Here is a 22,769-nt window from a genome sequence, read left to right on the forward strand (position 1 = left end):
TGTGAGGTTGCTGGGGAGAGAGCGGGCCCATGGAAGAAATAAGAGCTCTTGTGTAATTTTTCTGGGTTAGGCAAATGGTTAATGATTGCAGCACAAGAGGTGTTGGTGAATGCTTTCAGAACGTCCCTAGTCCATGTCAAAACCATTTTATCATTATGATGCATGCCGTAGTGGGGGCTCCGGAAAAATTTTGACCAACTGGGTTTCCTTAATGTGCACCCCATTCATGATACATGGGTGCTTTTGCATTTTGCCGCCACTAAAATGCAGCCAACACAGCTGGGATTTTATGCTGCACTCTCGGGCTCAGTAGCACAACGCCAAAGTCACTACACCACAATGGCAGGTTAGGTGTACGACAAAAACCATTTTGGGACACTTGCTTAATTGTCTTTGTAACAAAGTGAAGGCAATGTTACGCTCATGTAAACTAGCCCTCTCACCAAGTGGCTATGAGCAGATTGCTGGCTATAACTAATGGACTGGGTGGAGTGGACCTTAAGCACTCCACTATAACTGTCTACTGTCTGCAGCGTCACACTGACATTCTAGTTTAGGTGTAACTGTGAAATAGAGGACTTTAACCTACCTTATCTAGTAATTGGCACTTTACTACTAGCTAAATGTGAACAGAACTTCAAAACAGTACATTTAAACAATTTGACCACTTGCTTTGGTGTAGCTCTAACCTGAACTTGACAACATGTAGCGTTTTGAGCTTATGTTAACTTAGCGGGCTGATGTTTCTGATCTACCAGAACACAACATGGAGGCACGACAGCTGTGGCAAATGAGGGCCTGAAACGCTCAAGATGTGTGAACCTGTTAATGCAGCAACGAGTGCATCTAAACTTCAGCTGCACCATGGTCACTGTCTGTGTTCTCCTTATTATTTACCGCATAATATTCAAACAGTTTACACTAATTATCATCCATGCCTGTTGGAACCAAGTGCATCTCAACTTGAAGTACAGCGGTGATGCTCAAATAATCTCTCTTCTGAATCTTTTGACCGTCACAACACGCTTGTGTTACAAGCTGCTCTTGTCACACCACCCTTGCCTGTCTTGTTCAATGCGTGCTTCATGATCACAAAATGTTTGTTGCTGCTGAACCACTGAGTCACCTCTTCTTTACGCTTTTCAAGCCAACTTGTTACATCAGAGGGACACTAAAGAGAAAAACGATCTGATCTGTATTAGAAAAATTGGCAGTGCATCCATCCTTTAGAAATAGCTCCAAGTCGGTGTCTAAGATTTTCTTCAACAGTGGTACCTACCCAGTCCAGCATCCAGTCAGTATGACCCATGTGGGCACAAAAGAGGTTGGTTGAAGAGCGGGATGTATGTGCACATTGCCACATACTCAGTGACCCAGGTTGGTCCGACGGTTGATTTTTAAACCGTGTTGCCTAAGCAGAGGAGACCAATGCACTACCCATTCGTCCACGGGCCACCCAGTGACCCAGGTAGGCAGGAAAAATGGTTAGATACAAACACACAAACACAAACATAGATACAAAATATACATAGATAGATGCTTGGCCCCCGGAAAGTGTGTGGAATGCCCCAAAAATGGTAATACATTAAATTGCCAATGTTACTACTGCAAAAGGAGGCTTGGTACGCCACAAAGGGTGCAAAGACAAAAAGCTTCTGGCAAGACCAACGTAAGCTCCACTAGCTCACCGCGACGCCACGGATTGCGCTGCCGTCTGCTTGCACCTAGTTAATTTTTATCAGCAAAGATGAAATATATTGCATTCCACACAAGTCGTAAGCCACAAGTGTTGACAACTTTTACTCTGCCACAGCAGAACAAATGTGGAAAAATGTATTTTGATGTTTGCCACGTTACACTGACATAGCAGCCCAGCAAATGAAAAATTAACTTTGACCTTCATTTTCTTCTCTAATAACCACCCTGTTACCACAAAACTAATGAAAATATAATTTCGAAGGGACTCATCAGTTCAAGCTCGTTTGTGTCAGCTGCAGCAAGTTAAGCGATATGGAACACTTTGTATGGCCCTGCTGTTGTGATACTGCGAAGTAAAACATTCTACTGGATGCCATGAGAAGAGGACTTCCATATGACTGTGGACAATGCCCAGTGTTTACAGAAAGCCACCAGGTTGATCTAAGGATAAAAATTGCTTCTTCTGCTTGAGTTTCTTCAATAGCTGGACTTTCACCAGGCAGCCTTACCCTTCCCCTTTTCCAATAACACCCCTCCTCTTTCCACCGCAGCGTCTTCGACGCATTTCAATGTGGAATAAACATGGTTTCATTGATTCATTCACATGGTCATCAACTATGTACCCAGAAAGAGGCACTATAAGTGGAGCAACTGCTGGCCTAAAATGCCAGGCTGAACTGAATTGTTCCGCCTTCACCCCTACTAAGAGAACTGAACTAACTACTTTTCCTTTCACATAGAAGTAATGGCAACGGAAACAGTACACTTGGGCTGACATTCCAGGCCTGTCACTGACCTTTGGTTCCTGTTCTTCGATGGCAACAAGTCCATGTCCCATGCAGATGGCTGGTTGCTTCTTTTCATGAACTGCAGAGGCCTTTCACTGCTACTGAAAAGGTTGAAATTATTTAAAAGTAATCTTAAAATCAAACAGTAGCTGTTTGTTTCAGACAGCAATTCAAATACGTCATTTCAATAGCCATTCACTAGTCGGCAGTATTTAAGCACCACCCGCTACTACCATGTGTTCATAAATCGGTGGCCCTTCCTGGGTTTTACTTAGTGTCAATTGTGCCAATTTTTGTTATTATTTCATTTGAAGTAATTGAAATTCGTTTCCAGGCAGAAGGCTTCTGTTTTCTTGTACTAGACAAATGCGAGACAGGTGCATTCCTTGTGCTTTTATTTAGCCTCGTCAAACAAAGCAGTCCTGTTGTGGCACTGCCAATTCACAGGGGCAATGTAACAGACAGATGCAAAAGAAAGTGTAAGTGATACTTGATCACCACAGTGCTTATGGTTCAAAGCAAAGGAACTAAAAACAGGGCACACAGACAACAAATGAAGCACAAGATGCACCATGCAGCTGAAGAAAGAGATATTTAAAAAACGGAAGGAGAAGAAATAAGGAAAGAGATTCATCTGCACTATTTGAAATTCTGCACGAAAATAAAGTCTTACCAAGGTAAGACAGCAACACAGCTCAGGCCGTACCCACGGTAGATCACTTAGGGGTATGTAACTTCTGTGCGATGTAACAAGCAACACAACACCTAAGTGAAAAAACAGGCATCCTTCTGGCTGCAGGTTTTTTCAATGAATGCAAATTCAAAATGATACCTTCAAGAACATCATGCATTGATTTTGCTTAGTTGGTACAAACTTGCAGTATTCTAACAGTGTGAGACATGGGAGAATGTTCCTATCCCATCTCACTTTTAGTACACTTTGAAAGTGATTGATTGGGAATACAACCCACATTTTCTTCAGTGCAAAATGTGTAGCTGATGTTTAAATTACACAGAGCTGCTTTTGGGTCCCTTGTGCAGTGAAAACATATGGAAACTAGAATGAAAATGATGGAAAGCAAATATGCGAGAGAATGCAACCTGGAGCAAGGTGTTGTCATGGTGGTATTTGTCAAGAAGTGCTCCACAAATTCATATTTTGTCAATATTACTGGAACTGTCTGGCATGGCCTCTGCAATTAGAGGTGTTATCTACACCACACAATACAACACATCTTGGAGGCCACAGTTCTGGTATAGTGATGTCGCCCATCTCTGTCAGAGAAGCAAGACACCTTGTTCATGAGCCAAAACATGGTGAAACTTAATACTGCTGCATAAAATTTGTAGCATCAAAGATGATGACAGCACAAACAAACACTGAAACAACAGTTGGCATTTGCACAACAAGGCACCAAGCCTGGCGCCAGAAACTCCCAAGAGCCCATCAGTGACTTTTGGTGATGTCATGTGCCAACGCCACCTTAGCTGTCACAGAATACAGCAAAGGTTCATCACTAGGGTTGGTGCAACGAATGCCCAAGCCCACAATTATGTTGATTCATTCAATGTAATCTTTCTATTGTTTTTAATTTCCCATATGGGTAGGATGACGAAAAGCAAGACATGATGGTGACATCATTTGGCCCGATTACTCCACTGGAGAAAGGTACTTACTTTAACATATAGCAAGCAAACCACCAAGATACAGTGGCCAAGCGTAAGCTCACATGTTTTCATAACCAGCGAGTGATCCACCTTACTCAAAACCCACAGCAAGAACCCATGGAAGGTCGAACGTTCCAACTTGTGCATCAATCCATAAGTGCTCACAACCTCCGAAATGATGACATGTATAAAAGAAGGCTTGCATATAATGTCACTTCCACCATTTGGGTGAGGCACTCAGTCTCTTCTGCACTACCGAGGAATAGCAGGTAAGACTAGTGCGTGCAAACATTTTGCCAGAAAGGTGGCAGCAACATCAGTGCAAGCCATCTATTCAATAGAACCTGCAACCATCAAATCAAGTTCAACCATCATATCAAGCTCACAACAGAATTAGTCTAGCAGTGAAACTTCATCTTGCAACGTGTTCCTGTAGAACCCCCATTGCACATGAGGTGGTGGTGATAAACACATAAAACGACTGATGAAAGGTACACCTTCAATGATGTAAGCTTACAGATAATCACAATTCTTGTACCACATGGTCGACATGTCTGGCTATCATGCAGATCACAGTTCAGGCAATCAGTTAGGGAACAAATAACGAAACAGTAAAAGAGAGAAAAGAAAGCTTCTGAACTAGCAGTGCCTGCCTGCCGCATAACTTCTACATCATTTCATCTGCTTTGGTGAAACGGTCTGGTGTGTCAGTGCTTTTGATGGCAAATACACAGCAAGCAAGACCGTTAGCAATTCACTCAACAGTAGTCACCATATTCAGCCATTCCAAGCAGCCAAATAAAACAATATGATGCTCTCGACATGTGACCGATGATGAGGCAGCAACAACAAAAAAGGATGGACGTGTGCTAAAAAGGTTTTGTCACCACCGCTCTCGAGAAAACAGTCCAAAGGCTGGAAGCAAGTCTATCGCATCCCGACAGGTCTTTCTTCGCGAAATGCGGCGAGCACTTCACTCAACAATGAAGCGCACCCTGAATTCGTTGTTCTTGACAAACCCGCTTTGCAGCAGTTGCGCGACCGACAGACACCTGTCAAGGCCGATGCTGTCGTTATCCTTCTTTTTCGGTCGCTTCAGAACCGTGTTGGCCGCGTTCTGCCTTTCCTCGACGTTCATTTGGGCAAAAACGTCGTAGCTTACGTCTCTGGGGCGCTGCTTATGGTGGAGGACCACGAAGGAGCACTTGCGGTTGAACGGCCATTCGAGCGAGGCGTCGTTGGGGCCCCTGACGATCCTCATGTAGAGCCCGAGGTGAAGAGACGAGTCGCCCAGGTCGTGGAACTTGCCTTCCAGCCTCATCCTGTACCCGTTTTCGCCCACAGTGAGTACGTCGCTCGTGAAGACCTGCAGGGGCGCGTTACGGTACTTGCGGAAGGGTTTGATCACCCAGACGTAGGTGAAAAAGGCTTTCGGTTCTGGGCTGGGCTGCGCTTCGGCAGCATCTGAAGGTGTCGTTGACTCAACCACAGCCTCGGGCTCGCCATTGAGGCCGTTCGTGAGAGGCTCGGAGGGCGACTGATCTCTCGATTGGCTCGAGGAGTCTGCCACCGCAGCGTCACGGTTGGATACAGGCGTAGCGTTCTCTTCGGACGGAGCCGTCGAAGACGCCGACACGACGTCGGGCTGCTGTCGTTCTCCGCCGCCCTGTGTGGTAGTGTCTACCGCAGTGGTGGTGTCCGGCCGTGAATCAATTGTCGTCCCAGCGACTTCGTCAGTGAGGACCGGCGGCGGCTGCGCAGCGACGCTAATCCGTTCGCGCAGCATTTCTTCGAGGTGATTTGTCCTCGTTAGAAGGACGTTCTCCAGGTTCTCGATCTTGCTCAGAAGCATGGACAGAGAACCGTCGGCGTCGGAGCCACCGCTAGCGGATGCGGACGACGTCCGCGCCTGGTTCGTGGCCAGCACGTCCGACTTGCAGCCGCCCCGCAAGTGAGCCAAGACGTTCATTCTGGCGACGGGATTCTTGCACGAGCGGCAGTGGACGAGGTGGTGGCAGCACTCCGAGTAGTAGTGCTCGACCATATCTGACACGGGGCCCACGTAGTTGCACCCGTTCGCTTTGTTGAGACAGTAGGACTTGCAACCGGTGACGTACGCCTGAGATGACGAGTCGCGGCTTACACGGCCTTCTTCGAAGCTCCCCTTGTCGAAAGGGCAGACGACGACGGGCGAGTTCAACATCAGTTCGTTCATGCACGTGGTGCAAAAGACGTGGCCGCACTCGAGGCTAAATATCATGTCGGGAACCACGCCACATATACTGCAGATGCGGTAGACGGGCATGGGTAGCAGGAACTCGATACTCTTCCAGTCTATTTTGGCCGAAAAGCCGACGCACGTGTAGCGATGGGTTGCCATAATGCTTTTGTGCGAGTCAAACAGTGATTTAACAGAGTGACAGAGTCTCCAGAGTTTACCGCGGTTTACCAACGTCGCGCACCCTCGCTTCGCTCGCTTTGTTGCATTTGATTTCGGGTTGTTTTCACGGACGCGCTCTTTTCACGAATTCCAGGTCGGGTTCTAGGTACGCTTTTGAGTATCAGTGACGTCAGACTCAAAACTTCATCAGCACAGAAGATGTGTTCTATTTCACTACAGTCGTGTAAAACTGGCACAAATACACACACTAAAGCGCACTAACGCATTCGATTATACTGCACAATGCTAACCATGTGAGCGCCACCTGGAAGCGGAACCTTACTAATTTGTGCTCTATCACGAAACAAAAAAACTTACTTCCAAAGAAATCAACCAGTAACGATTGTGTAACATTCTGGCTGACACGTTAGAGTACGTTGTTTTTTTTCGCATTAGTACTCTAGCAGGACTTTAGCATAAACAATCGTACTGTATTGTAACTGTAATGTCAAATTCAATGTTGGTTTTGAGTGCTGTCGCAACGCTGCATATTCGTGCTTTGTTAGTATTATGCCCACTTTGTTAAATAGTGTGAGTAACTTGTTCTTACGGTAAAGCTTAGTTCCACTGCGACGCTACCCTTGATGCTTCGCAGGAGTGCACGGAAACAACCCAATGACTGTATCTCGAACACACTTGTTTGTAAACAAACTGACGTAGTGTGCCAAATATTGTGCTATAAACTAATGTACTTGAAGAAAAAGGCTTTACTGCGTGTGCCTTCACAAATGTTTTACGCAGATGTAAAGCATAACCTCTGAAATTGTGGTGCGTTGTGCGGTTTGTGCCTTAGCAACAATGGAACGTCCTAGTCTCGGAAGCCACAAAAATATCTCACATGAAGGGATTCGTTCTTATGGTACTAAATTGTACTGTTTTTTTTTCTAAAACGTACTTCCGTATCGCTTTAGAACCTCGTTACTACCGTGTGGCAACGAGAACCCAACAATTGCTGCTCCTACACGCATACAACAACTATGTTAGTAATAAATCTCAAAGGCCATGCATTTGGCACACTGCAGTCTACTTACGTAATGTTCGCCATGGTTTGAGTGCAGAAACCGAAGTTTCTGTTTCACTGCGTCCTTTGTAGTCGCTCCCGTAGTACTTCTCTGGTGGTGCTGCAGAGACTTGAGGCTACAGCTGTATGCGTGCCTGGGCTTAACTGAAAGCATGGGCGACTTAACTGAATGTGACGACGCCGAGAACAGGCTGCGTCGGTCAAACCTGCAGTTCTTTGGTCTTCAGGATGACGCGAAAATAACTGGGATGGCTCGGAGCAGAAAATAATTACATTTAGCCCTAATCATCTAGGAATCACTGTAACCGAATCCCAGTTTGAATGCGTACATCGGTTAGGGGAGTTTTCTGTTGACAAGCAAAGGCCCATCATTGCAAAACTAACGTTCGTTAAAGACAAACAGCGAATTCTGGCATCCGCGCACAAGTTGGAAGACTCTTATTATTCTATTCGCGAAGATTTTTCTTTGCCGACCAGGTTAGCTAGGCGGAAACTACTAGAATTCGCCAGAAACCAGAATAAGAAGAGCAAATTGGTCGCTGATAAACGGCGCATTGACAACAAAACATACGTCTTTGATAACACGACTAACTCAGTTGTGCTATCAGCTAGATAGCTAGACAAGAGCAAATCCACTCAGGAGCTGCCTAGGCCATCTAGCACTAGTGCACAGCTATCATTATCATTTACTAACATCCGCAGCCTGCTTCCCAAACGTGATGAAGTGTGTTCTTTTTTGGATGATACTAACAGCGATATTGTAGCACTGACAGAAACCTGGCTTCATAAAGATGTAATGCACAATGAAATTTTCCCTAAACAAAATAGCTATAACATATACAGGCGTGATCGCTCCGTTAAGAGAGGTGGCGGTGTCCTTATCGCCATCAAGAAAGCGCTTGCTTCATACCACGTACATAGTGATTCTTCTCTGGAAATGTAGTGTGGGCCGCCTGTGCAACGGCATCGGTCAAGGTATTGGTCGGCGTCTGCTACCGACCGCCAGATTCTGATCTCTCCTTCATTACGAAACTTCAGGCCAGTATTACTTCTGCCGTCCAAACATGCCCAGCTGAATTCATTTACGTGGTTGGTGACTTTAACTTCCCGCACATTGACTGGCAGAATTTGTCAACCTCGTGTCGCACCTCAGCGGAGCTTATCAGACTTACTTTAGACTTCAATTTTTTTCAAGCGATAAATCAACCAACTCGCGCTTCTAACGTTTTAGATCTTGTCTTCTGCAGTGCACCTGAAACGATTGGCGAAGTTCAGTACTTTGATGGTCTTAGTAACCACAAGCTTATTCAGTTAGAGCTTAATGTCCCATTAGCATTTCAAGGTACTACAACCAGGCAAATTCGCGGTTATAATAGAGCCGATTATAAAGAAATGAATAATAGGCTTAATGACTTTTTCATTCAAACGTTCTTGCCCTCATTTTTGGATAGGTTTGTTGAACAAAACTGGGTGCTTTTTAAGAACATGATAAATAATCTAGTATACAAATATGTTCCCTTGATTTCTATCTCAAATGACAAATCTAAACCATGGTTTACAAAAGCTCTCCGTCGTCATCGAAATCAGAAGAAACGTCTCTACAAAAAGGCCAAACTCTTGTCCACACCATCGGCTTGGGAAAAATACAGTGTATGCTTAAAATCTTATTGTTCTGCTGTTCGCGTTTCTAAGGATAAATATTTTTCTCACGACCTCCCCTCTTTTTTAAAATCCAATCCCAAAAAGTTTTGGCGTGTGATATCTCCCGACAGCGCTAGTAATCATATTTCACTGACCAATGATGACCATCTACCACTCACCAATAGTGAATGCCCTCATGCATTTAACCGGTACTTTGCATCAGTATTCACAAGGGAGGATCATTACAACATACACGTTGTACCTGATAACGATTGGCAATATATGGCCCCTATTAATGTCACATTTGAAGGTATCGCTCAATTCATTGATAACCTAAACATTTCTACAAGTGCTGGTGTTGACAACAGTAACTCTAAAATATTAAAAAGTACTGCATCAATTTCTAGTCAAATTCTTTGCCTCCTTTTCGAACAATCACTATCATCTGGCTCGCTCCCTACCGACTGGAAAATTGCCAAGACCGTCCCTGTGTTTGAAAGCGGAAACAGAAATTCACCCGAAAACTACCGTCCAATTTCACTGACATGCATTTGCTGTAAATTACTCGAACACATTATCGCTTTTCACATTTACAGTCCACCTCGAACATAATCCCTTCCTTTTTCCTGAACAGCGCGGCTTCCGAAAAGGATTTTCTTGTGATACTCAACTGCTAAAATTCACGACTGATTTGCATTTTAACATGGACGCTAACCTACAAACTGACTGCATCTTCTTAGATTTTGCTAAAGCTTTCGACCGCGTTGCACATCCCCGTTTGTTTTCAAAATTTTCTATTGTTTGCCTAGATTCTTTTACACTGTCATGAATTCGTAAATTTCTTTCTTTGCGCGCCAACAGTTTACAACAGTTAGCAGTTTTACTTCATCACTCTGTGACGTACCTTCAGGTGTACCTCAAGGCAGCGTTCTTGGCCCTTTATTGTTTCTCACATACATTAACGACCTGCCCGCTAACATATCTTCTCGTCTACGACTCTTTGATGATGACTGCATCATTTACCGCTCCATTTATTCCATGGATGATCATCTCGCCCTCCAAAGTGACCTTAACCTAATTTCCAGTTGGTGTAATAAATGGCAAATGACACTTCACTCGAATAAATGCAAGGTTATCTCTTTCAGCCGCAAGCCTACCAATTCTAACTCCTCGTATCTCATAGATAGCACGGTATTGTCTCAGGCATCATCATACAAGTATTTAGGTATTCACCTCACGCATAATCTTTCATGGGCCACGCATGTCAACACGATTTGTGCGAAAGCTTCAAGGACGCTGGGATATCTACGCCGGAACCTGCGGAATTCTCCAAACGATGTTCGAAAACTGGCCTACCTAACACTTGTGCGGCCACAGATAGAATATGCGGCATCCATACGGTCCCCATATCAAAACTACTTAATATTAAACTAGCTAGAATCCATACAAAATAGAGCCGCTCGCTTCATTACACCTAACTACAGTCCCCCTTTCGAGCGTAACACAGTTAAAACTTGATATCTCTCTTGAGCCATTACATATTCGTAGTTCAATCGCTCCTTTATGCTTATTTCATAAATATCACCCCTGCATCAGGCAATCTGCGTTACCTCTGGAAGCGCCGTCACGCATTTCGAGCCGTTTACCTAATCAGTACAGCATCAAGCGCATACACGAAAGAACACAAGCCTTCAATTCATCAGCTCTTCCACGTGCCATCGTTCTTTGGAATGATCTTCCCGATAATATTGCATCCATACGCAACCATCAATCATTCCATCATCAGCTGCGCGAATACTTTCCAGTGACATCGTGACGTTAAACCTTCTCTTGTATAAAATATCGCCCTTTTTGGCTATTGTGTTTTTGTAAACCCCTGCTTTATTATTATTTTTTTTTAGTCATGTGTCAGATATTTGTGCTGTATTTGTATACTTCAGTTATTTCTTGTACTTCGCTCTTATGTTTGTTACTGCTTTTTAGTACTAGCCCTGTGCAATGCTTTCCCCCTTTTTTTTACCTGCATATTTTGCATTTCTTATAATAATCCTTGTTCGTTCCCCTCACTCAATGGCCTCTGGGCCCTGTAAGGTATTGCGAATAAATAAATAAATGGGCGTGCTTCTTTATTATAGTTATTTATTTATTTGAGGGCGGAGGAAGGTTATGCCGGATGCCCACCAGGGCCGAAATCGGGCTTGAAGACCTGGGCCTGGGTTAGGTAAGGGCCTGTTAAGGGCCTCGGTCTGACTTCCAGTATACGCAGGCGTTCTGCATAGACTGAAGGCATTATGTGCGAAGCGAAAGTGACATTATGAAGCGTGTATGAGAAGGATGTAAGAGAAAACAGAGCGCCGACTCCCCCCCTGCCACCCTCCTAACAGTTCATTTTTTCTTTTCAGAAGGCATCGCTATACAGGGTGTCCCAGCTAACTTCAGCCAGAGCTTAAAATATGCGAACGCCACGTAGCTGGACAGAAATGTTGTTCGCCGTCGCTTGGGGATACTCAAATATTTTTCTTTTCATTCCATTGATTTAGATAATTCTTTAAAATAAATAATGAATTTCGCAAATATTATAGTTATATGAAAACCATCAATGAGAAATATGTAGAGCGACATGAAAAACTCCCGATACAGCTTTCCGTTGCTCAAAACGTGCTACGTAGGAGTGTTTTTCCGAGCGTGAAAGAAGCCCGCGAACACAAAGTGCCTCGAGCGGCCAGTCGCGCGGCAATTGTGCGCACAATAAGTGCAACATGTGCCATAAGGTAATTACTTAAAAGCTCAATTAGTGAATTTTTGGTAATTAATGACGTTGTTCAATTTTTGTGCAAGCAATGTCCGCCTCTTCGAGTAGACCAGCTCATGGACTCGAATTGTGCTATCGGCCACTGGCAATTAAAAAATAATTTTTGAAAGTGTTCGCTGAAACACCCTCTATATTGTGAAAGTTTATTTTCTTCTCAACGAAAAGAAGGCGCCAAGCCAAAAGGCAAGAGCCTGACAAGGTCCTGGTCACCCTGGTCACCCTGGTCCTGGTCACCCTGGCATTGTGCACTAGCACTTCACATCAAATTCACAATGAATTTCTCAAGCGTTGTAAAAAAGCATGAAGCGGTAAGTTAACATGCATCGAATTTGTACTAGAAAAGAATAAATCGGATGCACAACTTATCGTATGGTATAAAGATGCGTAATTTTTTTGCAAACATAAAAAATATCAGTCCTAAAACACAGAAACAATATCACAAAGCTTACAACACGTGTGTTATAGAAAAAAAAACATTTGAAAGGTAGTAAAATAAATATTATAAAGGAGATTTATTGGGGTTCGTAGCGACCGCCGGTCCTGGGATGCACCGAGCAGTTCCCGAGCTCGAGCCTCTGCTGCGCGCTTGATGCTGCTGACTCTGTGCGCACGTTCGTCATCTTCCTTACAATGGGCCCGCGGAAATAAAGGAGCCATCCTGGCGACTTAGTTTTCTGGAAGGACGGTAGAATGGTGATACGGCTTGACACGCTGAACGTGAACGACTTCGCGGTTGCGACGTCGCATGTCGGACGGCGGCTTAGTGCCTCAACCAGGTAATCAACGGGTGATGTTCTCTCGAGAACGCGGTATGGCCCGTCGTACTTCGGAAGGAGTTTTGAATTGAGCCCAGGCGTGCGGTGTGGCACTAAAAACCAGACGAGAGCGCCAGGGAGAAAAGTGGGAGTCGAGTTCTGGGCATCGTGAACGGCTTTTTGACGGCTCTGGTCGTCCGCGGTGAATCGGCGGGCCAGCTGGCGACATTCCTCGGCGTGTCTGGTGGTTTCCGAGATCGGCAGGCATTCGGATGGGTCCGGCCGGTAGGGCAGAATGGTGCCGATTGTGTGCGAAGGATGACGGCCGTAAAGAAGGTAAAAGGGTGAGAATCCGGTAGTGGCCTGAATCACAGTGTTGTAGGCGTAGGTGACAAACGGAAAAACCAGGTCCCAGTTAGAGTGATCAGGTGAGACATACATGGCGAGCATGTCACCAAGAGTTCGATTAAAGCGTTCCGTGGTACCGTTAGTCTGCGGGTGATAAGCAGTGCATTTACGATGAACAATAGCGCATTCAGCAAGCAGTTCGATGACTTCAGATAAGAAGTCGCTTAAAAGTCGCTTGTCGCTTAAAAGTTCACGTGGACCTCCATGACGAAGAAGAAAACGGCGAAGTAAGAAATTGGCGCCCTCCTGCGCTGTAGCATTTGGTAGAGCAGCTGTCTCAGCATAACGGGTCAAGTGGTCTACCGCAACGATTATCCACCTGTTGCCGGTAGGAGTTAACAGAAGTGGCCCATAGAGATCTATGCCCACGCGATCAAAGGGTCGGGATGGGCACTGTAAAGGCTGGAGTTCGCCCGCGGAGTTGTGCGGTGGCGCTTTGCGGCGTTGGCACTCATGACAAGAGCGGACGAACTTTCGAACGAAATTGTACATTCCCCGCCAGTAATAGCGGTGTCGAAGTCTTTCGTAGGTCTTGAAGACTCCCGCGTGCCCACACTGAGGGTCGACGTGGAACGAGGAGCAGAGCTCTGATCGCAAGTTTCTCGGAATGACGAGTAACCAGGTGCGTCCCTCTGGGGCATAGTTGCCTCGATATAGTAGCTGGTCTCGAATCGGAAAATGAGGAACTTGGTGCCGAAGCGTACGTGACGCCGGAACTTTCGACGTATCCTAGAGAAGGTCGAGCAGAGATGCAGTCCAGGGATTATTACGCTGTGCAGCAGCGATAGTGTCAACGTCCAGAGAGGATAATGTGCACTCGCAGGAGGAGTCGTGACTGGCCTTCGGGGGAAGCGGCGATCGGGATAACGCGTCAGCGTCGGAGTGCTTTCGCCCGGAACGGTAAACCACGCGGATGTCATATTCTTGGATTCGCAATGCCCAGCGGGCAAGGTGGCTCGATGGATCTTTGAGCGTCGACAGCCAACATAGTGTGTGGTGGTCGGTCACTACGCCAAACGATCGGCCGTATAAATATGGGCGAAACTTGCCAAGCGCCCACACAATGGCCAAACACTGCTTTTCTGTAACGCTGTAATTGGTCTCCGCCTTGGTTAACGTGCGACTCGCGTATGCTACGACGTATTCTGTGTGGCCAGGTTGACGCTGTTGCAACACATCGCCAAGGCCTACACCGCTTGCATCGGTATGGATTTCGGTTGGCGCTTGAGGGTCAAAATGGCGAAGAATGGGTGGCGTCATGAGAAGACGGCGCAAGGTTGTAAAGGCGTCGTCACACGCTGGAGACCATGATGAGAGATCTCCAGCACCACCAAAGAGCTGCGTGAGTTTCGAACGAATCGCCGGAAGTAAGAGCAGAGGCCGATAAAACTGCGTAGCTCTTTCATAGTGGTAGGTTTTGGAAACGCAGTAACCGCACGTAGCTTCTCAGGATCCGGGCGAATGCCCTCCTTTGACACGACATGGCCTAAAATTGTCAGCTGACGAACAGCAAATCGACACTTCTTCAGGTTAAGTTGCAACCCGGCGTTGGTCAAGCAAGTGAGTACGTGCTGGAGGTGAAGCAGGTGTGTTGCGAAATCAGGGGCGAACACCACAATGTCGTCAAGATAGCAAAGACAGATTTTCCATTTGAGGCCACGCAGAACATTATCCATCATTCTTTCGAACGTAGCAGGTGCGTTGCCAAGTCCGAAAGGCATGACGGTGAATTCATACAAGCCGTCTGGTGTAACAAAGGCAGTTTTCGGGCGATCGGCCTCTGCTATCGGAACCTGCCAGTAGCCTGACCGCAAATTCAGCGAAGAAAAGAACTCGGCTCCCTGCAAACAGTCCAGAGCATCATCGATTCGTGGTAATGGGTAGACGTCCTTCAGCGTGATCTTGTTCAACCGTCGAAAATCAACACAGAAGCGGATGGAACCGTCCTTTTTTTTGTGACGAGGACCACGGGAGAGGACCATGGGCTTTGGGAAGGTTGAATGACGCCTCGACGGAGCATGTCATCGACCTGGTCTGCAATGACATGACGTTCCGTAGCCGACACGCGATATGGTCTTTGTCGCAGCGGTGAGTGAGAGCCAGTGTCGATGTAATGCTCGACCGTCCATCCACGGCCAAGAGATGTTTCAGCAACGTCGAAAGAACGACGGAAGTGCTGAAGGATTGCGAGAAGTTGAGATCGCTGCGAATGCGTCAGATCTTCAGCGATGAATGGGCTGAACACACCAGTCCATGTTGAGTCGGGTACGGAGAGGGCACTCAGTTCATGGACGGCAGTAGAAGGCACTTCGTGGTGGACGGAGACAATTCGTGTTGAATCGACCGACTCGACGTAAACAAGGCGTTCGCGGCGGAGCAGTGATAGCGGCGATGAAAGATGATTGTAAATGGGCCTCGTGCTGACGCCGGCGGCAAGGTCAAGAGCTGCAAAGGCCAAAGGAAGCGCTTTTCGGGTAACAAAGTGAAGAGAGGGCATGAAGAAGACCGTCCCGTCGGATATGGTACTACAGAAGACTGGCATGAATGCTGAAGAGCACGGGGGAATACAGGTGTCTTCTTTCACGACAATTTTAGCGGCAGGATGAGCATCGACGGAGGCCAGGCCACCAAGGTGTAAAAGTTCAATCTCAGCCCCAGCGCAATTGATGATGGCATTATGGCGTGAGAGAAAATCCCATCCTAGAATAACGGCGTGGGAGCACGATGAAAGAACTATGAATTCAATCGTGTACAAAACGTCCTGTATGGTCACACGGGCAGCACAAGCAGCGGTAGGGCGAATAGGTTGAGCACTCGCTGTTCTAAGCGACAATCCAGACAGAGACGCCGTCACTTTACGAAGCGAACAGCAAAGCCTGGCATGCATAACTGAAATAGCGGCACCGGTATCGACGAGGGCGACTGCAGCGACATCTTCGATAAACACATCAACGACATTGGCAGGTAAAGGAGGAGGACTTCGGCATGTCGACAGTTGCGCAGTTCTTGCTTCAGGAACGCGTCGTCTAGTTTCCCTCTTCGTTAGAGACGGGTCGTCGACGCATAGGGGAAAGCGATCGGCGACGTGGAGAGGGTGATCGGAGGCGTTCGAAGCGAGCACGGCAATCAGTCTGGGAGCAAGCTGGTGAGGAGTCGAAGGGTCCGTAAGGCGCATTTGAATCAGGCGGCACATAGGGCGCTCGGCGATCGTCATCGAACGCCTGCGATCGGCGGCGGCAGAACCTTGCGACATGACCGGGACCCGACCCTTGCGCTGGCACCGTTCGCCAGCGGGAGCCTCCCATCTTCAGCGGAGCCGACGACAGCGACGTTGAAGAGTGGCTGTCGTCCTACGAACGGGTGAGCGTTCACAACAAATGGAAAGACTCGGACAAACTGGCTTACGTATCATTCTACCTCGCGGGCGTGGCCAGTCTCTGGTTCAGAAATCATGAGAGGGATATCCGAACGTGGTCGGCGTTCAAGACGTCCATTACAGAAGTATTTGACCGACCCGCCGTCAGGAAACTCCGAGCCGAGCAGCGTTTGCGCACACGCGCACAGGACACGGGTGAGACATTCACCAGCTATATAGAAGACGTTCTAGATTTGTGCAAGCGTGTGAACGCTGCCATGACGGAAGCGGAAAAGATCAAGCACGTCATGAAGGGAATTGATGATGACGCGTTCCAGATGCTTCTGGCCAAGGACACGCGCACTGTTGGCAACGTCATCAGCTTGTGCCAGAGCTATGATGAATTACGCAAGCAGCGAGTTCCAACAAGGCGACATACCGCACCTAATGCGGCGTCACTCTGCAGCCTGACACACACACACACACACACACACACACACACACACACACACACACACACACACACACACACACACACACACACACACACACACACACACACACACACACACACACACACACACACACACACACACACACACACACGCACACACACACACGCACACACACGCGCACACACGCGCACACACGCGCACACACGCACACGCACGCACACGCACACACACGCACACGCACGCACACGCACACACACGCACACGCACACACACGCACACACACGCGCACACACACACACACACGCACACACACACACACACAACAAATATTACTCAGATGGGGGGGGCAAGATGAGGTGCGCATACGCGCCGCGTGGAAACACATTTACGCACATAATACACAAGTGACACACCTGCATGCGTTACCTTCTCCACCCCGCACCTCCACCACTTATAAAGGAGATTTATTGGGGTTCGTAGCGACCACCGGTTCCAGGATGCACCGAGCAGTTCCCGAGCTCGAGCCTCTGCTGCGCGCTTGATGCTGCCGATGGTGCTGACTCTGTGCGCACATTCGTTATCTTCCTTACAATACAAATAAATACAAAGTTTGTCGGCTAAATAAATATCTCGTTCCGTTTGTTCCAACAGGCATTTTTTTAGTTGTAGATTTAAAACGTTTTTGTGGAAGGTAGGTAATATTCAGTTTCAAAGGGAAATTGATTTATTACCGTGAGAATTTGGTAGCTTAGTGTTAGCTTGCCATAATCGGCGCGTGCGATTGGAACAAGCTTACGTTTCGTCTGAAAAGCATAACGGCTGCTGGAATGATTTATTGCTCGAGAACATTGCCTCGTGCGTCGAATAAACATAAACACCATGCCCATCCTCTTTTACCGATGATGTCGGGGCGAAACAATTAAATGCCGTGTACAACGCATAAAAATTGGGAGAAAGTGCCTATTCAGTAACTCTTTTCAGAGCCCACAAGCAATCTGCACAGCGCAAATTTTCGGTACACGTCACCAAAAAGCGGCCCCCATTTCTTTTTTTTTTCCCCCGATATGCGAAATATGTGCTGCTTTTGCTCCTGCCGCGAAACAAGTAATAGTGTAGCTCTTATTTAGAAACAGCCTGAAAACGAAATCGTCGAATTCAGGCGTGACACTTGGCTTTAGAGAAGAATTCGAGCCAGCGTTTTATTGGTATTGAAATCGCTCCGCACGTTCGAGCAAGGTCATTTTCACAAGCATGTCTACGATAAGTCGGGATTATACCATTAAATTTGACAGCTATACCTGTAAAAGGGTTGATTAGATTTTTGATGGCGATAAGATACTGAGACTGTAACGCTATGTAGGTTGTCTCTGGACAGAGATTAAACAGTTCCGGGCTTTTATAATGCAATGATTTGATGCCGTAAGGCACACCATGCAGTCGTTGCGTGGGGCTGATTGTTATACTTTATCCGGACCTCCCCATCGGCCGCAAGTTAAGCGTAGCAAGCTGACTGTGTTTTCGAATACGGCTATAGCGGTTCCAAAAAATTGGGCATGGTGCAAGTTGCGCAAGCCGACAGTTTCTTAGGGCGGGTACTACCCAGCGCCAGGCGTTATTCCCAACGCGAGCATGTATGGCGAATCCCGCTCGTCGTCCGATACAGGGTGTCCCGAAAAGGCACAAAAGTCCATCCGCGTTGTCCATGCAGGGGTACGCGTATAGTAAAGGAAAGCGTCACTTATGTGGTCACTCTTAATTATTAAAGAAGAACATTTAGCTTCAGCTGTAGTTATGTTGGACTTTCCAGCGTACAGCCGAAAGTGCCCGCTTTCAAAAGTGCGTGCGTGTGTGTGTGGGGGGGGGGGGCAAATGACATACGTTGCCCCTCATGTTTTTGACAGTGGTCGGGGTGCAAGTGACCCCCCCCCCCTTCTGTAGATACGCCTTTGATCATTGCCTCCTTCCTTATTGTCGTTCCCAAGCTGGAATACACGCGTTTGATATTTCGGCTGTCTTCAGTTGCTGTGCACCTACCATAATATTAAGTTTTTTTTTTTCTTGTTACGAGACCTATTGGCCACTGCAGAATCCGTCACTTGTGCTGGTAACACTGTCAAAATAAACAAGGTTGACTACGACGTCCAGGTACACGGCGGCTGTTTCACTTGGTGCTGTGCTCACATTTCTCGTTTGTGATGTCGAATCCAGGTGTTTCGTCGAAGCCGAAATGGTCCTTGCTGCTGATCACCTTCTTTAGATCGGTCTGAAGGACTTCGGCGACGAAATCGCGGAAATAGTTGCGCTGTGCGTGTAAAGATCCGGTGTGCCCAGCGACCCACATCATACTTTTCTTTTTTTTTTGAAAGACAAATAGTCTTTCAAGCGAACCGGAGGTTAAAGAAAGATAATGTTTGTGCGTAGCGGGCCTCTCCGAAAGGTGAAAGCACTTGTTCGCGGCGTTTATTTACTGTTACAGGTACGATACACTAATGTCTTCGACCTTCATATGCAACTCCGTACTGCGACTCGTGTTGCAGTATACCTAGATCTCGCAATATATAAGCAGTAACGTCTGTCATGCTTGCAGAAACTAAATACGGATATTCTTCGATAGAATGAGGCTAAAAACTGTTACCTTGCCTGGTCAGTGTGCCTTGGGATAAAAACAAGTGTGAGTTCCGTTTGTGAGTCGGGTCCCGGGATGTACCTCAGGTAAACATAAGAGAGCAGGCACGTGACTATAAAACGTTGTGTGTCACTTAATTGCAGCAAGGCTGCGCAATTCGAGACTCTCGCTATGAATGACAGAGAAGAAGGGAAACCTGGGTGCTCGATTTTTTTTTAAAAATCACGACAAAATAAAGCCGACAATCAGTGAAGCCAAGGAAAGGATAGGGGTAATTAATTATTTGCGGATAAAGTTAAAATGCAGAAAATAATGAAAAAAAAAGCGCCAATGAACGTGGACGAAAAGACAACTTGTTATCTTCGTCCACTCCGAAGCGTACGTAGCCTGGCCGCTGCCACCATGCCGACTGACAAAGAGCCTGCAGCAACGGCGGCCACGATGGGGGCCACCATTCCAACCGTCATGTTGGTTAAGTCCTGCGATCATGGCACGTTTGCGGCTACCGACGACTTTGACGTCGAAGATTGGCTCCAGGCCAACATGATCTTCCACTTGAAAGGTACCACAAGGGTCTTGTTTAAGACCCATGAAGAGAAGCTAACAAGTTGGGAGCAATGCAAGGAGAAATTGGTCTCCAATCTACGCTGTAAAGGTGGTTGGACGGCGAAGCTGTAAACAACACCTAGACCGATTACCCATTGCGACGCAGCTTGAAATTATTCACCTGGCGACATTCAGATGCACTTTACCTAATTACTAGCCTAAGGCGCTTCAAGTGTCTGCGACTTCGTGCTCCTATAAAGAGTGCACTAGAGACCAGAAGAATGCAATTAAAACTGACGGGTGCAACTCGGAAGGGTGACACTGCTACAACAATCCGGACTGAAATTCCTGTGTTGATCCTGCCTACGGATAGAAATTTACTTGAGGTTCATATGGGCCGTGCCTCTGTAACGGCTTTGATTAATACCGGCGCGCACATCTCTGTCACGAGTGACCTACTTCGTAGACGCCTCAACAAAGTGCTCACCCCTGCTGCGTCCTGTGTCGTGCGAGTCGCCGACGGGCAAACACCGGTCGTCATGTGAATATGCGCTGCTCGTGTCAGTGTCGCAAGCTGCCAGATTTCTGTTGTTTTCGCTATTCAGCAAGAATGGCCCCACGACATCATTTTTTGGTCTCGATTTTCCATCAGTGCATTCAGCGTTGATTGACTGATCCGTGGGACTTGTTCAGCTCGAGTTTCCCTGCGCTTCTGGCCTTCCTGAAGTTTCCAGCAGACTTTGTTGAGCAGAGTATATTCCACTTGTCCCCAAAGTCATGGCATGCGCGTCCTTCTTTCACTCACCCTACCTGTGTCTGACGGTGACTAGATCGTCTTTCCTCTTTCGGACGTCCCTTTGGACCATCACGTTGCGCGTCCTTACACTGTCGTCAATGTTGCGAACAATTCTATGTGCCTTTCACTTCTAAAGTTCGGACCATACAGCCCCGTTCTACCGCAAGACATAGTTTTAGGCACGCTGGAATCTTGCCAGGACTATAATCTATCGGCCTTGACTACTGAGACAACGTCGTCTCACAGTGAATCTTCACTTACTCAACCAACTGCCTTACCCGATTTCCCAAATATGATTTCTCCTGATCTTCCGCCTCAGCACGCCGACCAGTTACATTGCTTGCTCGCCTCGTTCAGTAACATTTTTGACTTGAATGGTTACCTTTTAGGCTAGACCTCCACTGCAAAACACATAATTGACATTGGCGACGCCCATCCGATTCACCAGGGATCACACTGCGTGCCCTTGTGCCCTTAGATGAGCGACAAGCGATTCAAACGGCAGTCGAAAAGATATTTACTCCAGGAATCATCGCGCCATCCTACCGCTCGTGGGCGTCCCCTGGGACGGTATTTTGTAGCGATGCCTTTTCCCATTCTATGCTTTTTTCCGGCTTTTCGCGCTTGGCCAACGGGATCAGGCGGCCCTGTGTGGTGGATGATAAGAATAGCATAGCATAAGCCATAAGGCATCGCTACAAAATAGCGGCCCTGTAGTCCTAGATTAAAGGAAAGACCATTGGGGGCGAGCTCCACCACTGGAAAAGCTGGCGCTGCCGTCGGTGCGACGTAGCATGGGGATAAAGTGTACACTGTGGCTGTGTCGGCTGTTTCGTAAGCGCCGAAGCGAGCTGAAAATGAAAGTCTAAAGTCCAACCTGCGCTGCGGTTCTGATTAAATGGGGAGGTTTTCGCGCTTCGTATGTCTGCTTAACAACGCTTGAAAGCACTATAATAGGTAGTGGCTGCCTTTCAAGGCATAAAACTACTCAGTGCCGCAGTGCCGGACGTACGGAACGAAGCCCGGTATCAGCCTTCACACGAACCTGCAAGACAAGAAGCTCCACGAAGCTTCGATTACGAAACTTAGAACCGGCAAGCAGCCATCTGCTACAACTAGGATGTGCTGCAAGTACTTCCGAGAGGAATATTTCTGTTACGACGTCGGGGCTGCGATGTTCGCGTTGAGTGGAAAAAAGCGTGCACTGAGACTTTCACTCACGCGCGCTGCCCGGCTATGTCATGAAGCTTTGGCCTATGAACTTGTTGGTGCCAGACACAGGCAAGTTTCCTGGAATGGAAAGGGAACGGTAAGAGGCACATTAAATAAAAGGCATGTTATATGCTCACCTTTGTGTTAGCACCAAACAATGAATGCATATTGGATTAAGAAAAAGAAGCACCTGGATATTGCTCGCTGGGAAGACCGCTAAACATACACTGTGACGCAACTTGAGAAATAATTATATTGAAACGTCCAATAATTTAGAAGAAAAAAAAATATTGAATCGTCGCGATGGAACATCACAAGTCACCGTATTCGTCGAAGACCCTAGTTACCACGAAATCATTTTCGAACAGCTCCGATAGTCCACGCAACGACAGTTTCTTGCATCCTGTCAAATGCTCATATGCTGCGGTATAAAGCTCAGGGCACGAAGCGAAACATCGTGCCCCGACATGGATGTAGACGCGCAGACGGTCGCTACGAACCCTTGCGATCGCTGCATTGAGGCTTAATTCTTTTTGCCCAATTTGGTT

General features: G+C 47.0%; 1 protein-coding gene across 1 annotated transcript; it reads right to left on the reverse strand.

Moving 5' to 3' along the window:
* Nucleotides 1-2,864: 2,864 nt before the first annotated feature.
* Nucleotides 2,865-6,750, reverse strand: LOC142592700 (uncharacterized). The gene has a single exon (XM_075704277.1). It carries the CDS (start codon nucleotides 6,532-6,534, stop codon nucleotides 5,128-5,130), a length of 1,407 nt encoding a protein of 468 aa, XP_075560392.1. The 5' UTR covers nucleotides 6,535-6,750; the 3' UTR covers nucleotides 2,865-5,127.
* Between the last annotated feature and the right edge of the window lie 16,019 nt (nucleotides 6,751-22,769).

Source organism: Dermacentor variabilis, chromosome 9 (assembly GCF_050947875.1).
Source record: "Dermacentor variabilis isolate Ectoservices chromosome 9, ASM5094787v1, whole genome shotgun sequence".
In the NCBI taxonomy this organism is placed as follows: domain Eukaryota; kingdom Metazoa; phylum Arthropoda; class Arachnida; order Ixodida; family Ixodidae; genus Dermacentor; species Dermacentor variabilis.